This window comes from Chelonoidis abingdonii, chromosome 5 (assembly GCF_003597395.2).
Source record: "Chelonoidis abingdonii isolate Lonesome George chromosome 5, CheloAbing_2.0, whole genome shotgun sequence".
Taxonomy (NCBI): Eukaryota; Metazoa; Chordata; order Testudines; family Testudinidae; genus Chelonoidis; species Chelonoidis abingdonii.
Window position 1 is genome coordinate 100,982,522 of NC_133773.1, and position 21,762 is coordinate 101,004,283.

At 41.4% G+C, this 21,762-nt stretch overlaps 1 protein-coding gene across 1 annotated transcript in view; it reads left to right on the plus strand.

The window, feature by feature from the left end:
* SMIM14 (small integral membrane protein 14) overlaps positions 1–20,599 on the plus strand; it is a 97,620-nt gene extending 77,021 nt beyond the window's left edge. Inside the window, exons 4-5 of the mRNA XM_032790811.2 lie at positions 14,070–14,218; positions 16,903–20,599. Coding sequence (XP_032646702.1) covers positions 14,070–14,218; positions 16,903–16,935 — 182 coding nt within the window. The 3' untranslated portion in view covers positions 16,936–20,599. The remainder of the gene's footprint in view (positions 1–14,069; positions 14,219–16,902) is intronic.
* Positions 20,600–21,762: the final 1,163 nt, after the last annotated feature.

Consider the following 21,762-nt stretch of genomic DNA (forward strand, 5'->3'; position numbering starts at 1 on the left):
AAAAGACTCAGAGTCCAAAAATTCCCTCCCTGACTTTGAAAAATCCAGTTTCCTGATTGGTCCTCTGGTCAGGTGTTTGGTTCCCTTTGTTAATCCTTTACAGGTAAAAGAAACATTAACCCTTAGCTATCTATTTATGACAGGGCCATTGTCATTTTGGTGTCTCTATGCTGGCGGGTTGGGGCAGGCTCAGCACACAGATCCAGGAATGTGGTCTTGTGCATCTGAAAGTTTTTCAGCCACTGTTCATAATCCTAAGCCTGCATTGTGATGGGATCCCAGCAGTCCATGCTTATTTCTTGGATCCAGAAGCTGCACTCCATTGTTTGCAGCTGCTCTGTGAACACCAACAACAACCTTTAATTGGTTCTCGCTGTGTCCCACAGCAATCTGCCCTTCACGAAATCATCTTGTTTCCTATGATGATTCTTCTGGCTCTGCGATTACCTCATGATCATGTGTCCTGTGCTTGCAATGCTCAGAACAGGAGTGCAGAGCTGTGCAGACCCCATGCTTCTGTCAGAGATAGTATAGCAACAAATCCTGTGTGAGCTCATAGGTTTTTAAAAATAAATATGAAAATTATGGGATAGAGATGATGATATGGGAAAGAGAAAGTTGCATGATGGGAACTTGAGCCTGCAGTGTGATTCAACCCTATGCAACTTGTTTCTGCCCCACCAAAAGACAGCATGCTGGACAGTGGCGAGTTGCACACTGGGATATCTATCCATCGTGCATGGCACTATGCATTGAAACACTCTGGGTGAGTACATGCAGCACTGACAAAGGGAGCCAAGTATGCATGTTCATAAGCAATATGCTAACTGCAACGGCTTTATGCCAATGTAACTTATAGCAGCAAAAGTTTGTAATGTAGACATGCCCTTAGTCAGGGAAGGTCACTGTGATTTGAAGCCTCTGAGAAGGCAAAAGGGAGACAGTGGAGGAGATCCAGAATGCTCCTTTTACTTTCAGGGAACTAGGTTTTCCCTTTGAACTGGAATTAGCAGAGGAGGAGAAGACCAAGATTTATTTGGCCTTTTTGAATGGTTGCATTACAAATGCTTTGCTTTCTGCAATCACCTGATATTCATGCAAATTGCATATAATCATGGCTTTAAAAATTTACTTACTGTTTGTCTAAAATCAGATATCCGAAGAGTAACTGTCTGCTCAGCAAGAATCAGTGTAAAGTTAGTCCAATCAGATAAGGATTGGAAAAGGACATCATATTCTTCCAGTGTGGTGCAGCTGCTTTGCATCATGCCATAACTGTATTCTAGTTGTAAATCTGGCTCAACTGGTCCAGGGAGGATGATTCTAATTTAAAATGATCCTTAGATGGTATTTAGCCTGTTTCACAGATATGGAATTTTGCCATGAGTTGCAAGCATCCCGTCACTTCTGAGAAGGAGAAAGGGGCATGTATGTCAGGAGATGGTGATAGCATGGTCTAGCAGTTTCAGTATTCACCTGTGTTGGGAGTTCTGTTCCTGTCTCTGCCACAGACTTGCTTTGTGACAAGTAACCTCTCTGTGCCTGAGTTAACCCATCTATAAAATAGGATGGTAATACTTCCTCATTCCCGGAGAGGGGCATGAGGCTTAGTTCATTCATGTTTATGAAGCACTTTGAGATCCTTGGGCTGACAGGTATTGTATAGAAAAGCCAAGTTTTATTTAATTATTTTATAATGTGCACAGTTTAGTTCCAGTGGGGGATTGCTTTCTGTTAATGGCTTAGGATGACATTTTGACTGACTGACTTTTTTATTGGGTAAACAAGTGTTGTAAAACTCTCAAGAATCAAATAACAGAATAAACAGATTGAGCCTGGAGAATCTGCTGGAACTGTTGTTTTCTGAGGTGGGTTATGACTATTCTGAGCCCTGCTGCATGAGACCGTCACATCCACCCTCACCCTCACTCTGATAGGCATGAGGCATGACTTCCATTCATTGCCTCCCTGTTCTTTCCCCTTAAATCAGGTTGTGATGGATCTAGAATCCCGCTCCTTTTTCATAAGTCCTGCACCAGCGGCAAGTGACTAGCTGGCTAGCAGCAATCAGCTCAGTACTACACTTCCTGCCATTTAGTGATTCATAGTTCTTCACTGCTGGGCCCAGATCCCAAAATTCTTGCTTTAATTCTCCCCTGACAGTTCATTCTGGTGGTTCATGTTTCCTTCTGGAAAGCCAGTTGCTCTTATTGTTACAGACAAATCCTCTGGCTACAGATCATAGAAGTAACTGCTGAGATTTATGTGCATTTTGGTTTGGGAAACAACAGGGCTGTGGCTCAGTGATGTCATAGATGTATCATGTTTTTCTGTTGCTACCAACTAAGGAGAGGCAACCACAGAAATCCATGTAAACTCCCTAAACACTGTGGATTATGATTCTTTCTGTGAAATGTATCCTTTAACCCTCAAACTTAAGATTTTTTGGAGCTTGCATCCAGCCAAATTAGAATAGCAGCATTTACAGAAGTGTGAAGTTCTGTTGTTCATTTCCATATGTTAATAACTGTGAACTCTTATTGATTTTGTTTTTGCACTATTATGTAGAATCTATATTGTTGTAGTACTCACAGGACCCAGTCTGGATTGGGGCTCTGTACAACCTCATAGAGGAAGATATGGGCAATGCTCCAAAGATCTTATAATCTACTATGTAGAATCTGCCACTGGTAGCCATTTCATTGCTGATTCTCCCGTTCACAAGCATTTATCCACTGCTGCTGGAAGGTACCTGTCTCAGCTTGAGGAATTAATTTTAAAGGGTGTCATGAAGGAAGAATGCTACAAGTATTGAATGTGCAAATAGCTGAATATTCCATCAGAGATTCCTTAGATTCTCCCGGTAAAATGCTCTTGCAACTGTCCTCAAAATGTAGAGGAAAAGGTGTATTTGTTTGCAGTCCTGTCTGTTAAAAGATATTAGGCTGCCCAGTGCTGCTTTTAGGATAGTGGGGGTTTCTCTAAAATCTGTTCCAACAGCAGTAGTTCACTTTTAGCGCGTAATATTTCTGAATGATGCTTTGTGTCTTATAATGAGATATGGTAAAAACACGAGACTAGGGTCATGTTGCTGGAAACCCAGCAGATCAGCCCTCTGGTGGTTCCTCCTGCATAGAGAGGATTCCCAGGTGATGCTGTAGAGGCCAACTGCCCTTATAAAACCTGGCATAGGCATGTGGATGAAGAAAAGGAGACCTGACTTTTCCCCCCCCTCTGTGCTCCAGCAATCCCCAGCTGTTAGAACAGCCATACTACTGTGGGAGGCCACGGGAGGTGTATGTAATGTTAGTGCAGCCCTGATGAAACTCAGAATTGTGATAGGGGCTAACAGCCTAACGGAGCCACAGAGGGAATCCTGAGGTGGCGTATAGCTGCCTCTATGTTGCTCTACGTCCCCATCTCACCTTACAAAGGGGGTGGGAGGGATAGGAACAAGAGCACCAGAGAACTGTAGGGCACTATTCTCTGGAGCAATTTTTGGAGCAGCCCTTAGGCTGCTTTAAGTTATTTGAGGGCCATTGTAACTGCCAGCAGTCCAAGAGCTGGAGAAGCAGAATGGAGGCTTATTGCTGGTGAGGATTTGGCCTTAACTTTAGTTTTCAGATAAATTAAACTTCTAATTTTCTTTAAGTAACGTCTGCCACTCAGCATGAAGAATGTTTACACTACTGTAGGGTACTTTTGGGAGCCTTTTTCTGCCTGCATAGTCTGAACTTCAGGAAGTGAACCCTGTTTGTTAGCATCACTGCTCTGTCTCAACTGTGCTGCTGGTGGTGCCACCCACCGATCATGACTCCTGCTCATTGTTTCCCTTGGAAATGGGATCCTCAGCTCATACTCATATGAGCGGTAGGTTGGCTATATGCATCAGTAGGTTTGTTACCTACAGAATTTTGTAGTATGCAGTTTCTTGCAGAGCAATGTGGCTGATGTTTATTTTTACTATATCTCTTAGGAGTAGGTATCATTAGAGTTCAGCTTGTATTGCAAACTGGACCTGTTCTTCATAGTGAACAGGGGTAGCTTTAGTGATTTTGCCGCCCCAAGCACTGCAGGCAGGCTGCCTCTGGCGGTTTGCCTGCGGAGGGTCCGCTGGTCCCACGGCTTCGGCGGACCTGCCTCAGGCATGCCTGCGGGAGGTCCTCCAAAGCCGTGGGACCAGCGGACCCTCCGCAGGCAAACCGCCGGAGGCAGCCTACCTGTCGCCCCGCAGTGCCGGCAGACCGCCCCCCATGGCTTGCCGCCCCAAGCACACGCTTGGCTTGCTGGAGCCTGGAGCTGCCCTTGATAGTGGAGGATTTTAACTGAAAGATTTCTTGGGGAGTTGTGTAACTACAAACTAAAGAGGTCATCTTAAAGCCTTTTATATAAAAGAAGACTTTTTATCAATACATTAGAACCAAGAGGAAGACCAAGGACAGGGTAGGCCCACTGCTCAGTGAGGAGTGAGAAACAGTAACAGGAAAAGTTAGATGCCTGCAAGTCACCAGGGCCCGATGAAATGCATTCTAGAATACTCAAGGAGTTAATAGAGGAGGTATCTGAGCCTCTAGCTATTATCTTTGGAAAGTCATGGGAGACGGGAGAGATTCCAGAAGACTGGAAAAGGGCAAATATAAGATCAGACTACTACTGACAAGATAACCCGCTGTTAGTATAGGATTAGCTCATGGATGCAGAACACCTGGTTGAAGCGGAACCTGAGCAAGAGAAGGATGATGTTTGTGGGCAAAGGAAAACACTCTGAGACTTTCCAGCCATGGTGGAGGCTGCTTTAATTGAAGGTGCACACCCATAAATTGGTCATTTCCGTCTGTAGTTTAGGAGTGCTCATTAATTCCTTGTTGACACAAGCTCTCATGTGGCAGCATCTGCAAGAATGCTTTCTACCATCTCCAGTTGTATAGAAGCTTCTGTCCCATCTTGGCAGATGGTGACCTGTCTCAATTATATATGCCTTTTATTACCATCCATCTGGACTACAGCAGTAAAGCCATCAATGCTTAGGAATCTTCAGCTGGAACAGAACTCTGCTGCATGTCTCCTTAGCAAGGGTGGCTAGTCCAACCACCTGTCCTCCATTCTCCACACTGTCTTTGCATAGAACTTCAAGTCACATTCAAGGTCTTTGTCCTTATCTTCAAGGTGCTCAATGCCTTGGCCTTAGAACTTCTAAATGATAGTTAGAAGTTCCAAGATGAGGATTTTGTTCATAAGTTCTGCTTCTCTGGCACTATGGAACTTTCTGTCTTCACTGTGCAGGAGACAGAGCTTTCTTGGGGGTTAATCTGAGACTGTGGAATTTAATTCCCCCAGAAATAAAAGACTATAGCTGGGCTTTTTTATTTTTATTTTTTTTTAATAGTTTTGTCACCAAAAATGCAGTTTTGGGTCAACAAACTTCATGAATTAGACACACATTTGCTGAATGGTTTTGAACAAAAGAAAATTTGGGGCTAGATCTACAAGAGGACTTAGACATGAGTTGACATTGTGGCAGTGCCACTGCTACCCCACTTATATGCACTATCCCAGTGGTTAGAGTACTCATGTGGGAGACCCAGGTTTGAATCCCTGCTCTAGACCAGGGATTTGAACTCAGATCTTCACTCTGCAAGGTGAGTGTCCTAACCACAAGGGCTATAGCATATTCTGGAGTGGGTTTTCTCTTCTCTTCTGTGGAAGCTGTTCCACTTTGTATAAATAATCATGTATTCATTGGGCCAGATAGACAGAGAATGACTCTGTACCCTGGTGATTATTATAAAAGTCTAAAAATGCCCAGGAAAAAAAAGAAGTTTTGGGTATAACAATATTTTGTTTGACCTGAAATGAAATTGCTATTGACTTTTTAGATTTGTTGAAAATTCTGAAAATATTTGGGATTGGGTATTATGAAAAAATTCCCCCCTACCCCTGACTGCCAGAGACTGAAAAATCAGTTAAGTGCCCAGCTCTAGTAAAAGTTGTCACAGACTTCACCACCTTTCAGTCCAAGTGCAAGGTTCACTTTTTTGACCTGCCTTCTCTAATAGAAACACAAAGCAATGAGTACATTAAATGCATACACACACTTCTCCTCCTGCAGAGAGAGAAAAAGAACAGACTATACATGATAGATAGTAGTCACATTGCTTAAGGCACTAGTAGAAGGCTTTTGGCTCCTGGAGTAATGACGTGGTATAAGGACTATGCAGAATAGAAGTTGGTCATCTCCTGACCTTTCAATCAAGGTCTTAGAAAATAGACCCTCTCTCTGGTGCTCTTTTGTTATTTGGTCACTCAGCTCTTACAGTGCTGACTCCCATTGTTTCTGCATTCTGAGGATATGCCATGCTGAGGGAAGAGAAGGAAAGGCCACCAGTAGTTAGCAATGGAGTACCTTGTGTGGTATTTCTTTTCTGCTGTCCCACTGAGAGGAGGTCCCTCCTGGATCTTGAGCCTTGTAGTGTTTAATCTCTGTTTCTGGCAAGGTCAGTGTATGGTCTGTCTACTTTGCCCTTTCAATTTGACCTATTAGGCCAGGGGTTGGCAACCTGTCAGAAGCAGTGTGCCGAGTCTTAATTTATTCACTCTAATTTAAGGTTTTGCATGCCAGTAATACATGTTAATGTTTTGGAAGGTCTCTTTCTATAAGTCTATAATATATAACTGATCTATTGCTGTATGTAAAGTAAATAAAGTTTTTAAAATGTTTAAGAAGTATCATTTAAAAATAAATTAAAATTCAGAGCTCCCCTGACTGGTGGCCAGAACACAGGCAGTGTGAGTGCCACTGAAAATCAGTGCGCGTGCCACCTTCGGCACCCGTGCTATAGGTTGCCTACCCCTATATTAGGTCTTGTCTACCTTACAAAGTTTTGTTGACAAAAGGCAGCTTTTGTCAACAAAACAGTGAATGCATACACAATGCGAGGTGACTTTTGGGGCAAAAATGCCCTGTTTTGGTGACAAAATACAACCACCCCAACAAGAGACATAAGGCTTTTTCCTTTACATTTTTGTCGACAAAGTGCCAGTGTAGGCACTATGCTTGATTTTATTGCTTTAATTGGCCTCCAGTAGGTGTCCCACAAAGCCCATCATGGCTGCTCTGGTCAGCAGTTTGAACTCCAATGCCCTACAGCCAGGTAAACAACCATCCGCCCCTCCCCCTTAGAAGCCCAAGTGACCATGGCAGGTTATCACAGCAAATGCTCTCCTGCTTGGACAACTGCAGAGCTGCTAGATCTGCTCAGTATATGGGGAGAGGAGGCTGTGCAGTCCCAGCTGCACTTGAGCTGTAGGAATTGTGATACTTACAGGCACATTTCTCAAAGCTTGTGCGAAAAGGGTTACGACTGGGACATGCTGCAGTGCAGAGCGAAGATAAAGGAGCTGAAGCAGAGATCTGCCGGTTCTATAAGGAGCTGGGTGCTATCCTCAGTGGCAACCCTATCCACCACCAAGAGCCCGATGGATACTTGGTGGGACTGGAGGCAGTGGAAAGAGGACTTAACCCAGAGGATGAAGTCATTGATGAAGAGGTGGAGTTGACAATGTGGAGCTCCCAGCAAAGTCGCCTGGTGGGGCAGGCAGCCAGGAACTGTTCACCATTCCAGAGGCGTCTAGTCAGTCTCAGCGGTTGCTCTCCAGCGAGCAAGAAGCAGGAGAGAAGACGTCTGGTAAGTGGCTGTGGTTTGTGTAGTGCGGAGGTGGGTTCAGGGTATAGAAATGTGCAAGGCTGGCTGTGTTTCTGTGAGCTGGACATTCCCTGTGTAGCTAATCAGTATGGGAACAGGGTGCTGATGCATGCTGAGATCTCACGGGAATCCTCCAGAGAGAGCTCTCCAGAAAAGTTCCCTGGAGGTACTGATCATCCTCTGCAGAAGGTTCCTTGGCTTTGTTCCTTTTCCCATTGTAGGAAAATTTCCTGCGCCATTTGGCAATCACTTGTGCAGGGACCAAAGTGCCACACAGGCGAACAGCATAGGAAGCAATGCAGAAGCCACAAGCATGTAGTGGATGTACCCTTGTTTCCCTGCTTACCCTTAGCAGTGAGATATCTGCTAGAATGACCCCCACCTGTGGAAAAGTGCGTGAGAATTTTTGAGTTTTTTCCTAAGTCGGCTGCACCAAGCCCTTGCAGAATGAGTGCCTTTTTCCCCAGGTGGAGCCCCCTGCCCTGCTCCGCCAACACTCACCATGCATTAGGTATTTGCAGAGATGTGTGCTTGCCAAAAGTCAGTGAGAAAGTGATTATGTTATGTTGCAAAAGGTGTATTTTATTGAAATATTTCAATGCTGTCCATGAATTTAACTGCTTCTGTGCATTGTTCCTGAAGACGTATGCGTGCATCGTGCAGCTTCCCAGACCTTCCTGCATTGATGTCAGTGAAATGCCTATGGTGATCCACAAGTACTTGCAACACCCTGGAGAAGTAACCCTGCCTATTGATGTACTCCGTCACAAGGTGGTTTGGTGCCAAATTTGCAATATATGTGCCATCTATTGCCCCTCTACAGTTAGGGAACCCCATTTCTGCAAAGCTGTCCACTATTTCATGCACATTTCCCAGAGTCATTCTAGTGTCCTTGCGCCGCAGTGCTGGGGTGAGCTCCTCACATAGTTCCAGAAAGGTGGCTTTCCACATTCGAATGTTCTGTAGCCATTGCTCATCATCCCACACCTGCATGACGATACTATCCCACCATTCAGTGCTTGTTTCTTAAGCCCAAAAGCAACAGTCTACCCTGTGTAGCTGTTCTGTGAATGCTAAAAGCAATCTAAAGTTGCTCCTATCCATATGACACAGCATGTCAGGCAACTGGGAGTCTTCTTCAGTTAGGAACTTTGCGATAAACTCCACTGCCCTTCACAATGTCTTCATGACAATTAACAGAGCATAGGAGAGCAGTGCGGGATCCATCCCTTCTCACAAAGATGCCAGGGTGCACAGCAAAGCAATGTCATTAAAAAATTCCACAAAAGAAAGCTGCAAGCCCAGGGAGTGCTGGGACAGAAAGCAATGCCTCTCAGTTCCAAGACGTGCCGCAATCCACTCCACCTTCCCACAACACCTAGTGACATAAGGTGTCGAGCTGGACTGTGGGAGAAGTACCCACAGCATATTGTTCACACTGTCAGTGATAGTGCTCCAGCTGTGGACCCACTCTGCTGACAGAGAGAGCAAGTGTGAACATGACATTCTGATTTTTATTATGCCAATTTTTGAGTGTTAACATCAGTTTTGTTGACAAAACTTGGTAGTGTAGACAAGGCCTAATTTTTTCATAGATTCTAAGGTCAGAACAGACCATTTTGATTATTTAGTCTGATCTCCTGTATAACAAAGGCCATAGAACCTCCCCAAAATAATTCCTAGCTCATATCTTTTAGAAAAAACATCCAATCTTGATTTAAAAATTGCCAGGGATGTAGAATATACCACGACCCTTGGGAAATTATTCCAGTGGTTAATAAATTACCATTTCTTGACCATGGCCATAGAGGTAGGAGAGACTAGAAAGAGATGTATTTTACAGGAGGCTAACCTGAGAAGGCAGGGGACATCCCTGCAAATCTGAAGATCAGCGAGGGGGAGGAGAAGGGAAATCAAAGACCATAGGGAGAACTGGAGGGGAGGAAAGAACAGGAAAAGAGGGAAGATCAGAGAACTAAGGGGGAAGAGAGGAGGGAGCTGGCAGATGGTAGTGCAGTAAGTTGGACTCCCTTGACTCTTACATATGAGCACAAGATGCATAATACTAATTTATTTCAAAGTTTATCAGACTAACTGGAAACAAAGCAGGCAATATTTAAGGAGTAGTCATCTGTGACAGTTAATGTTGCAAGTCAGTACAATGACTCAAAAAGGTAGTCTACAATTTTAGTATGGTAAATGCAGATCAGAACTGATGTAAAGTCTTTTGTGATTCATGGCTGAACTTTAAGGGTATAACTGAGATCTTTCACATGGGTGAGAACTCCTATTAAATTAAACAAAATCTTTCTGGGATAGAGCAGATATAGGCAGGATTAACAGACTATTAGGTCAGTTGAAAAGTTCTAATATATCACACTTAACCTCCTCATTTCCCATTTTGAATCAATCCCAACTCTGAAGTATTATAACTTAAATTCTAAAGAATTTGAATCATCGGCCAACCACTGTGGGCCATTTACATAGGAGGGAACCAGTTACATATAATAACTTCCCAGCACACTTAAACTATGAGTTGACCTTGCAGTATACACAAGACTGAACTGTTTTTACCATGTACCCTGCATGTTCTTTAGCCGTGCAACACCAAGGCTATAACCTGATTTAGGGACACAACTAAAATAGGGCTTGTTCTCTGTCTGCACTGCAAGACCGAGGCGTGTTTTAACTGTATCATGGGATGTAATTGGGTCTTCTTATGCTGCCCTCTGTACGTGAGTGAAATTTACTCAATGGGAATAAAAAGAATGTGAATACAGTCAAAGTACATTGACATGGCATTGCTAACACAAGTGGGTTTTTCACAATTGAAGTTTATGAAGCTCGCTTGTCAGTTGAGTTTCTGCTGAACATAGCATAGCGTAGCCAGTGCCCCCCTCAAGTGATATGTGACTTTAGGACACAAGTTAGCAAAGCATTTAAGTACTTGCTGAACTTCTAAGAACGGGGTGGACTTGAGCATGTGCTTAAAGTTAAGCTTGTCCTTGTTTTGATGACTTGTTAATGTATATACATTCCAGTATACACTCTTGTAATGAGCAATCTAATCTCTCTGTAATATTCCCTACTGTACTTTAACACAGTACTATTTCAAAAAGCATTACATTAAAGCAGTGCTGGCTCTCAACCTCTCTAGACTAATGTACCCCTTTCAGGAGTCTATGTCTTGCGTACCCCAACTTTCACCTCACTTACAAACTACTTGCTTACAAAATCAGACATAAAAATACAAAAGTGTCACAGCATGCTATTACTGAAAAATTGCTTACTTTCTTATTTTTATCATATAAAATCAATTGGAATATAAATATTATATTTACATTTCAGTGTATAGTTTATAGAGCAGTATAAACAAGTCATTGTCTGTATGAAATTTTAGTTTGTACTGACTTTGCTAGTGCTTTTTATGTAGCCTTTTTATGTAAAACTAGGCAAATACCTAGATGAGTTGATGAACCCCGTGAAAGACATCTGTGTACTCCCAGGGGTATATGCATATCCTTGGTTGAAAACCACTGTGTTAAAGCACACTGTGTTAGACCAACAGGGTCTGCATGGATCAATCAATGTGCAATGCATTAGTACACTTTAAAAATCACACCCCTGTAGTCCACACTACTACTTTGTGTAGACAAACCCTTAAGTACAAGTAACAGTTCTTTTCTGGTGTTAACAGAATATACCAGGGTTTGGGTTTTTTTGGTTGGTTGGGGTTTTTTTGTGTCAGGAATGTTTTGTTGGTGTTCATTGGTTAAAACCTACAATCAGAAGCCCTAGAGGGACCTCAGGAGGTCAACTAGTCTACATGTCTGTTCTGAGGCAGGGTTAAGTATTATGTGATGGGGATGTGATGCATAAAGGCCTCCCAAAGTTTCAAATATTGATGCGCCAAGCTGACTGATGTTGTTTCACTTGTACAGAACAAGACTGCAAGCTGAATGCTTGCCTGCACAATTATACATGCTGTTTTGAATCAGTATTTTGTGTCATAACTAGCAAAGTGAAAGTTACATTTCCTGTTACTATATGTTCTCGTTTTGCTCCTGCTAGATCTCCTTCTGACCCACACCTAGAGTGGCTGACCTTCAAACTCTCATTAGAATGTTATTTTGTAACTGGCATTTACAGCTGAACCCCTTCTAAGTTAGCAGTTTTTCCAGATTTAGGATGTCTCCATTTCAAAGATTTGAAAAACAAGAGTTTAATGGCAATTCCTTTAGCTCATAAAATCAAAAGAGTTGTCTCACTGGGTCTGAGAGAGTGCTGCTGAGGTCTGATTTTTCATAATTCATCCCAATTTTTCTGTTATATTTTTGAGTGAATTTTATGTACATGAAGGATATCAGATCAATGGCTCTGGATCATGAAGTCTTGTTACAGAAGAGCTGTGTTGTGGGCAGCAGTCCTGCAAGCTTCCCCACCGTTCCGATGAGCTTGCCTTAACTCTGTTATGTAGACATCACCTTCATCGATGAGAGAATAGTTCTCTGTGCCCACTGAGCCCTTGGGCTCTCTTGAAAATGCCATTAAGGGGGACAACAGTGACAATAGGTTTCCATTGTGAAAACTTGTGCTCAAGGAACTTGACTGACCACACTCCATTCACTTCAAATAGATCATCAAACAGCTATTACTGGTGATAACTTCCAGCAAACATTGACATAGACCAGATTTAAACCAGCATGGTAGAGGTGAAAGACTCTATATGTAATTGTCAAAGATAATAGAAATGAATAGATGCTAAAAACCTGCAAATTTCAAGGCCCTGGTTCTCCCTGTGGATTTTCCCCAGACTTTGAGGTTTTGTACAAAACCTAAACTTTCATAAATAAAATCATCTAGCTTTTCTTGTTCTGAAGATTACCTCCCAATAGCATTGCATTAGTTACCTTCTGATGAGTAATACACAAACTACACCACGTAAAGTCAATGACAATTTTGCTGTTGGATCCAAAAGATATATTATGAACCTGAAAGAGAAGGAATTCAGCATGATGGGATGTTAAATCAAATATTTAATTAAAGTAATTTTAAATACTAGCATTTCACTACTACTTAGAGCAGAAACATGCAGCTAATGTGCTAAACCTGGCAACACTGATCTCAGGAAAAAGGCTGCATATTTTAAATATGCAAATAATCAGATATTTGGGAGACTTTAAATACTTATTTCTCCCTAGTAGTACAACCAGACAACTCCATTCAGGGGAATTTCTCAATTTTGTGGAAATATGCTGTAGTTCCAGCCATTTGTTATTTTGTTACAAATGTCAGTATATCAGCTTCCCTTTTTTAAATCAGTCCCTGCCTCTGACCCCTGCAGCACTCTTCTTCACAGAAATTAAGGACCTTCTGCACCCTGACACACCAATATTTTGGTTTTAGGAAGAAAGAGAAGTAGTTATGCCACTCTTTTGGGGAACATGATCTCAGTGACCACCACACAGCTCACATAATGAGTCAAATACTTAAATGAGAAATCTTTGCCACACCAAGCTCATGACTAATACCAAGACAGCTGTTTGCACAATGTTTGCAGTACATAATTTTGAATTTCCATCAAATTTAGAAACATCAGTCTCCTTAGAAACAACTGGAGAGCTAAATTAACAGTAAACAATTTATTCTGAGTGGTTTGCAAACTTCTTCTCGCAAGTAGGTATAATGATCCTCTGTGCTTGGGCTGTGATAGCAGGGTTTGAACCTGGACCTTCAGTGGTAAAAGCAAGCTTTTCCCACTAGCTTTATTAGGCAGCAGTTGTAGTAGACTCCTCCACCTATGTAGATCAGCTAGTAGAGGGGAACAAAGACTCATGCTTATCTACTGTGGGTTACACAAAGAACTAGACACCTTCCTTGTTCCTACATATACAAGATTGCTTAAGAGTAAGTGGAGGCTAACAACCCTGCATGGTGCATTGGGGTTTGCGGTGTCAATGGCCTATAAAACTGGGCTATAAAAATCATACACCATTCTCCCTACAAGTGTGGAATATTTCACTTATATTGATATATGTATAATATTGTGGTGGTGTTTTTTTGCACTGATATGAGTTGTAAATCATTCTGAACACTGGTCTTTGTATACTCTGCCTACAGTAACATAGTGTGCTCTCTTTATCTGCAACCCATTAAGAGGGAATTTAATTGCAGCTTTAGGAAATTGGCACTTCTTTGTCAACCTTACAAAAATTTGTGAATCTTAAAGCCAAGCAGACAGAATAGTCACAGCTATGAACCAAAACTGTTGTAGTTTGGTCTGATACTTGTGTTGTTTATGTTTTCATGTTGATAAAAGGACTCTGCTCCCACATCCTTTTATAATTTAGTTTTCTCTGTCTGTAGTGCCAGGACCAAATTCCTCTGGTGATAATGGCATCAGTATTGCCATGATAATGATGGCCTGGGTGGTTATCGCTCTTGTCTTGTTTTTGCTGAGACCAACTAATCTAAGAGGATCCAACATGGCTGGAAAACCAGCCAGTCCACATAATGTAAGTATGTCTGTGTCCTGAAGCAATCTACCTAAAGAATCTAAATAAAATATTTAGATCTAGGAACATTTAAAAGTACACTATGTTATATTCATTATTTTTTCCCCAAAACTGTTTTCCTGTGCTTTCTACTGCTATTTTTGTTACCATATTAATATTAAAATGTATATGTTCCCTTCTGCAAAAGTCTCTCAGACTAGAAATAATGAAGTCTTTTGTTTAAAGTGTGGTTATAGTCTGAAAAGTAACTGTAAAAACAGCATCTTTTCAGTGAATAGATCTGCTCCCTCTCCCTATTTAGAGACATAACTGCCAATTTTATTGACAAAACTAAGGCTATGTCTACACTGACACTTTTGTCGTTAAAACTTGTGTCGCTCAGGGATATGAACAAACACCCTCCTGAACGACAAAAGTTTTAAAAACGAAAAGCACCAATGTGGACAGCACTTTCAGTGGGAACCATGCTCCCAGTGAAAAAGCTACCACTCCTCATTGGGGGTGATTTTATTTTTTCACCAGGAGAGCTCTCGCAGCGATAAAGACCAGCTACACAGTGCATCTTACAAAGGCGCAGTGAAGTGTGCAGTGTAGACAGTCTACGTTTTCACTGATTATACTTCTGAGAGTCCTGCAGGGCCAACACAGCTAAATCAGTCTGCCTTAGATTGAGCTGGATTCTGTTCCTTGTGGTGAACCATAAACTGAACTGTTATGTTCTGATCAGTAATAACCACTCAAACCCACAAGATGCACTTGAGTAAAAAGATGCACAGGAGTAACCAAGGGCCTCAATTTTGTTTGCAGAATCTTTATCAAGATGGCAAGAACTGAGATGTGGTTTTAGGATGGTGATTAACCCCCCAGCCCGCATTTTTTTTTAACTTTACACTTAGCACATATGATGTGGAAATAGTTGAGATGATAAACATGGTGTAAGGGACCAGGGCATAGATAGTCTGACCTAACTGTCATAGGTGGGGTGAATTCTGCCCATCAGGGCCAGTAGTCACCAGGCAGGGGCTGGAGGACTCACAAGGGCCAGGTTCCATAAGCAAGAGTCAGGGTCAAGCTGGAGTCAGAGACCAGAGATCAAGCAAAGTCTAGCATTGCCACAGGCCAAACTCTGTGTGGTTACGCAAACAACTTTCTGGGGCAACCCCTGGGGTTAAATAGGACACTCAGCCAATCAGAGGGCTGCAGGGTACTATCACTCTGGGTCTCTTGGATGGCACTTCCTGCAGTGCCTACTCTCCATAGTGCTCCTGGCTATAGCTCTGCATGGTTTCCTGGTGGCACTGTGGGACTATCAGCTGTCCCAGGCTCTGCAGACACAGGTTCTAATTCCTAGATCCTTACATATGGAATATCACAAAGTCACCCATGAGAGTAGGACTCCACTTCCAAAACAAAACCAAACTGAACATAGACTTACTGAGACCACCCTTGGAGTCTGCTGTACAGAAGAGCACAAGTGAGATGGAGTATGCTGTGATGACAACACTGCTGGATTCTGTTGGAAATTTTCCTAGTAATTTTATATTTATCATGGCTCAGTTTCCACAGAAGCACTTATAGGCCATTAGGCATTGGTTGCATCCAAAATATCAGTATAAGGATATATGCTCTGATAGTCTATGCCCTAGCAACAATTACAGTTATAAATTTTGGCTGAATACTCTCAACAGGTTCAGTCCTGGGAGATACCATACCATCATAGGATGGCTCCAGGGGTCAGGGAAGGCTCAGAGAAAGAACCCCTAGAAAACTTTGCTTTTTTTATTCACTATAACAAACAAGTGACATCATTGCTGATTATCAGAACTTGATTCAGGTCAGATGAAACAGCATAGGTCTGAACCCTGTCCTCTGCCCCGGTCAAGGCAAGATTAGTGATTGGGCCTGTTTCTTCAAGGTTTTCTTATCTCATTTTGCCATATTTCTTTCTAACCACTAAGCTAAGCATTGTTTTATAATAAATGAAAAAGACCAATTATTTATAGCACCTGATATCTAATTAGCTATATTTTCTTGATTTCTATTATCTCAACTCAAACCTTAAATAAGATAACGCTGGTATTTTAAAGGTCACTACAAGTTTTATACAAACAGTCCTCCTTTTTCATTATCGTATTCCTTCGAGGGTTGCCAACCCTCCATGATAGTCCTGGAGTTTCCAGGAATGAAAGATTATGTTGTGATGAAACCTCCAGGAATATATCCAACCAAAATTGGCAACCCTAATTCTTTCTGGTCACATGCTTTACACCTATCACTCATGCTAAAATCCAAGCTCAATTTAAAACTATAGTTCACTCAGGCCTAATGTAGGCCTAAATTCCTACATACTCAAATAATTCTCCTTCAGTTGAAGCTTCATCCATCCAGTTGTCTTCAACCTGGGGGAAGATCAGTGATCTCAGCACACTGTCAAGGTGGGAGGAATGTAAGCAAACAAATAAGAATAGAAATGGACCTTTGGGACTGTAGTTGGGGGTTGGCAAAATCCATGCTGAAGGAAAAAACAGAATTGTGTCTGTCTGTTATTTACTTTGAATATTGGAGTAGGATTTAAAAAACAGGAAGCATGTATCTCCTTTGTATTCATTCTTTTTATAAGTCATGCTTAGTAGACTAGAATTACTAAGTCAATGCATTTTTTTTTTTTCCTTTTGTACGACCAGGGTCAAGAACCACCAGCCCCACCCGTGGATTAGACCTTGTAATTCTGGAAATGCTCAACCGCTAAAACCTTGCACGACCAAATGAACGCAAGTGACCAGAGTACTAAATCCCATTCAATACTATTTTCCTTTTGCATTTACATGAAGCAGGATGATATTATTTTGGTATGGAACAGCTAGTAGCTATTTCACTTTTAAATTAATTCTTGCTTTATATTTTACCATTCCTAGTAGGTGATGTTTGAATAAACAATAAGGAGCTGCAGGGGGTGGGGTTTGGGTTGTTGTTTTACTGTGGACATTCCACTCATTCTCTTTTTGTTACAATGATTACAATACATAATTTCTTTGCAGTGGTCTCTAGCATAATTGAAGGAAAATTCAAATCCTTGTGCATTTATAGGCATTAAAAGTTATTTTTCAGATTAATTCTCTTTTTTTCCCTACATATTTTTGAAATTTAGTTGCAAACATTAGCTTGAGTTTTGGGTAGAAAAAGTGAAATTACTTTACCTTTACCTTTACCTTGCTGTTCAGAGCAGCTTTAACTCTTTGGACCGCTAACCTAGTTTTTAGGGCTGTTGCAAAAGCATGGATCATCTACTGTAATGAATGTACATCTATGTGTGTGTGCATAAGTATGTGTCTGAGAATTATTACCATCAAGAACTTGTCTGACGTGTAAGGAATTTACACAAAAGATTATCACCAAAATGAAATTAAATACATTCACCAATAAATGAACTGTCTGATTAGTATATGTTTAAAGACAACTAAGACTTGGGCAACTAAATTCTAAAAGAGAATCTGTTTACAAACTTTACAAAAAGAAAAATCTAGTGACAAGTATCCATTACAATTTTCTCGCCTGAGTATAATCTTATAATAATCAATATCTTAATTTTTTTACTGCAACACGTAACAAGATCAAAATTTTATTAACCAGTCATTAACTTCAGAAAGTTATTGTCACTTACTTACAATTTGGTTTTTACTTATATATTGTAAATATATAAGTAAAAGTATAATATATATATTACTTTCGATTCTTATCTGTTTGTTGTTGGATTGTTCAAAACAGAAATTGCAGGTGAAGATCTATAGCATATATTTTGCCTTTAATATTTGTGTGTGTGTGTGTGTGCGTGCGCATCTTCTGTTTGAACTAGTGAGTGACTTTTTTTAAACATACATTAAATAATTTAAGAACATTTTAAAGATGTACAGAAAAGTAACACTCTTATTTTTCTTATCAATTTGAAAAATTAATGAGAATGATGTAAAGGACAGTTTTGTGTGACCAGATAACTATGGAGGTCAGGGCCACCCAGAAGATTCCCCACCGCCGAAGACCCGGCACTTCGGCGGCGGGTCCCGGGGCGGAAAGACCCCCCGCCACCAAATTGCCGACGACGACTTGGAGCGGAAGAAGCTCTGGGGGCCCGGGGGCCCTGAAGCAAGTGACGGACCCTGATCCAGGGGCCCCAAAAAACTCTTGTGGGGCCCCCTGCAGGGCCCGGGGCAAATTGCCACTCTTGCCCCCCCCCCCCCCCCGGGCGGCCCTGATGGAGGTACTTTCCACAAAAGTAAGGAGAACGAATATGCGGGGAATTAATGGCCTGATCCTGCAAGTTTTTTACTTACATGAGAACTCCTTACTTTTGCAAGTAGCCAAAGGAGGTACTCACACGAGTAAAGATTTGCATAACTGGGCCCTGGAAGAATACCATGTTGGATCCCTTTGTTTTCAGAGTTAGGGTTGTCCTCAGGGTAAATGGCAGGTCAGCCAATTGTCTTGTAAACATACAGTACAGACCTGAAAAATTGCTTTTATAATTTGATGTACATAACTGCACCACTGAGCTTCTCTGTAGCAGTGTGCTGTGTAATACAGCACATATAGATAGGGAGCATTAGTAAAATAATAATATTGGGTCAAATTGTCTGTTAGCCTGATGCAATCTTACTGAAGACAGGGGGATTGCAACAGTGTAATCGAGAGAATTTGTCTCAATATGACTGATGGCATATAGGCCACCAACACTGTAAGTACGTTACTGGGATATGCTATCCCCCTGCTAGTTTTTACATTCCTAGTATATCTTTGTTTAGAATAACACTTTGAACAGCATAGGTAATGTGGTATCTTTTTATGGAACCAACAAAAAATACTTACACTGCCTACCATACCTGCATTTCTCACCCTTCCCCACCCACCCCCAAGAATCAGTGGCCAGGGCCGCCCCTAGGGGTATGTGAGGCCCAGGGTGGAAGTTACAAATCCGTCACTTCCGGGACCACCCCGTCATTTTCGGTACTGACTGTGCTGGCCAATCACGTTGGCCTGCGGGGCCCCCCAAAGCATGGGGCGCAGAGCGGTCACCCCAATTCGCCATCCCCTAGGGACAGCTCTGTCAATGGCCAAAAGTCTCCAAACTTGGGTGCATTAAGTTAGAAGCCTAACTCCATATATAACCACCTAACTGGAAAGGGCTTAATTTCAAAGGTACTGAGCAACCCCAGCTCCTGTTGAAGTCAATGGGACTTGCAGGTACTCAGCACCTCTGAAGATAAGACCACTTCTATTTAGATGCCCTGATATGTATATAGAAGGCTTGCTTTGTGCACCCTTTTGCACAGATTTTGGCCAATATATAGCCATAGATGTTTGCATGTTGTAATCTGAGAAATTTTTAATTGTGTTCTGCGTTGAATCAACATTTTTTTCTTAAAATTCTGCTAGTCAAAATGTTGTCCAAATGGTTTTATAAATATGTACTTTCCTTATGTAAATTTCTATTTTAAATTTTCTATGTGAAAGAGAAGCAGTGGAAATATTGTATAGCAAAATGTTTTGCTACGTAGCCAGGCCACTATCCCATGCTAACATGTATCCCTTTTAAATTCTGAGAGATTCTCTCCAGTATGCATCTGATGAAGTGGGTATTCACCCACAAAAGCTCATGCTGCAATACATCTGTTAGTCTATAAGGTGCCACAGGACTCTTTGTAAACTTCAGACAAATATTACTGGTTAAAGTAAAAGTACCTATTATAGGGCTGTATTTTGCCACTTTTTTTCATGTTATTTTACTCAACAAGTAGTTCCATTGTAATTAGTTTTGTCAGAGAATGTTCTAACTGCAGCATCATTAATAAGGGTGGCAGAATCTAGCCCATGATAATAATTTTGTGATGAAATAACTGCATCATGATTACAAAACTGAACACTGTAAATTTTAAGAGGAACCCCTTGGAAGAGATTAGTGGGATGTAAAGTTTAAGACCATGATCAATTTTATATTAAAGGTTTGAGGCTCAGCTAATAAGAGACAAGTTGTAGAAATTAAAGAAATAAAGAAGAGTTTGTTTATACCTTCGTTTATAACTTTGTTAAAATAATAGTATTTTAGCATCTGCTTAACACAATTATTATATTCTGAAATTAAAAATCATATGTGTTCATATAGTGTCTGCAGATCACTTAGCCTTGTAATGTTTGTTACCGAAAGATGAAAAATGATAATGTGATGTACCTGATGTAAATTGGTGGTTTAAAATGTCTGAATCATGCCAAACAAAAATAACGTCTGTGCCATTTGAGATTTACTATTAATCTTCTACTGAGTATTTGGACTTGGGATAAAGGGCTTGTACTATGCACTTTTTATTGACAAATAAATTTCAAATCTAGTAACCTTTTGTTTTTGTCTGAATTTCTTGATAGAATCAAGATCACACCAATCTAAGAACAACTTTGACTAATTTTTAAAGCTCATCTAAAGTGATTTAGCAGTTAAAAAAATAATCAACCAACAAATAGCAACATAAGATTAGATTGTTAATCAGGGCTAATTACAAAAAACAACGTTGTCATGCATGGGTTCTAACTTTTGATTCGAGCACAGACCTACATACAACCCAAGCTAGTCAGAATAAATGGTAGCAAGTTCAGAGATTTAAGATACTTTGAGGACCAAGACAGGGATTTCCCCTCTGCCCTTCGGATTGGAACCTTTGGCCCAGAAAGTTAGAAATAGCACAATAGAAGGGGTAACAATAGCAGAGACACAACATAAAATTGTGTTATAGTAGAACCTCAGATTTATGAACAACTTGGGAATGGAGGTTGGTTGTAACTCTGAACAAAACGTTATGGTTATTCTTTCAAAAGTTTACAACTGAACATTGCCTTAATACAGAGCGCTGGACAGCCCAAATGCCAGGGAGCCCGAGCACCAGTCCCAGTCACCCCGAGTCCCAGGCCGCTGGTTGGCCTGCCCTAGCCCCGACCCCTACCCACTTCAGGGAAGAAGAGCAGCCTGGGCTGGGGCCCCAGGAGAACAGCAGGAGGCAAGAGAGGGCCTCGTTATGGAGCATGGGCAGAGCCATGCCTGGCTGTTTGGGGAGGCTTAGCCTCCCCTGTCCTCAATACCCACTGTAACCGTGCCTTTGTGGGTCACAACTGAGAATACCAAATTCAGGACAAAATGCTGAGAAATTGGATGGACACACCCCAAAACTAGAAGTTATTCTCCCAACTAAACTTCTATTTCACCACACTGGCTAACAAGAAGTCATAAAAGCAGTTTCCTTAGGTATGCCAATCCTTGTATCACCCCAAAAACACTGGGATTTAAAGATGAGTGGTTCTTTACAACCAGTCTCATCAAATAAAAGGTTCTTCTGATCCCAAAGGACCAGCCAAACACCCCAGTCAATATATAACTCAGATCTTACTGAAAAATCACGCTGATGCAGTCCTTTAGTATCTAAAATCTAAAGATTTATTTATAAAAAGAAAGAAAGGGGAGAGTTAAAATTGGTTAAAGGAATCAAATACATACATTAATTGCAAAG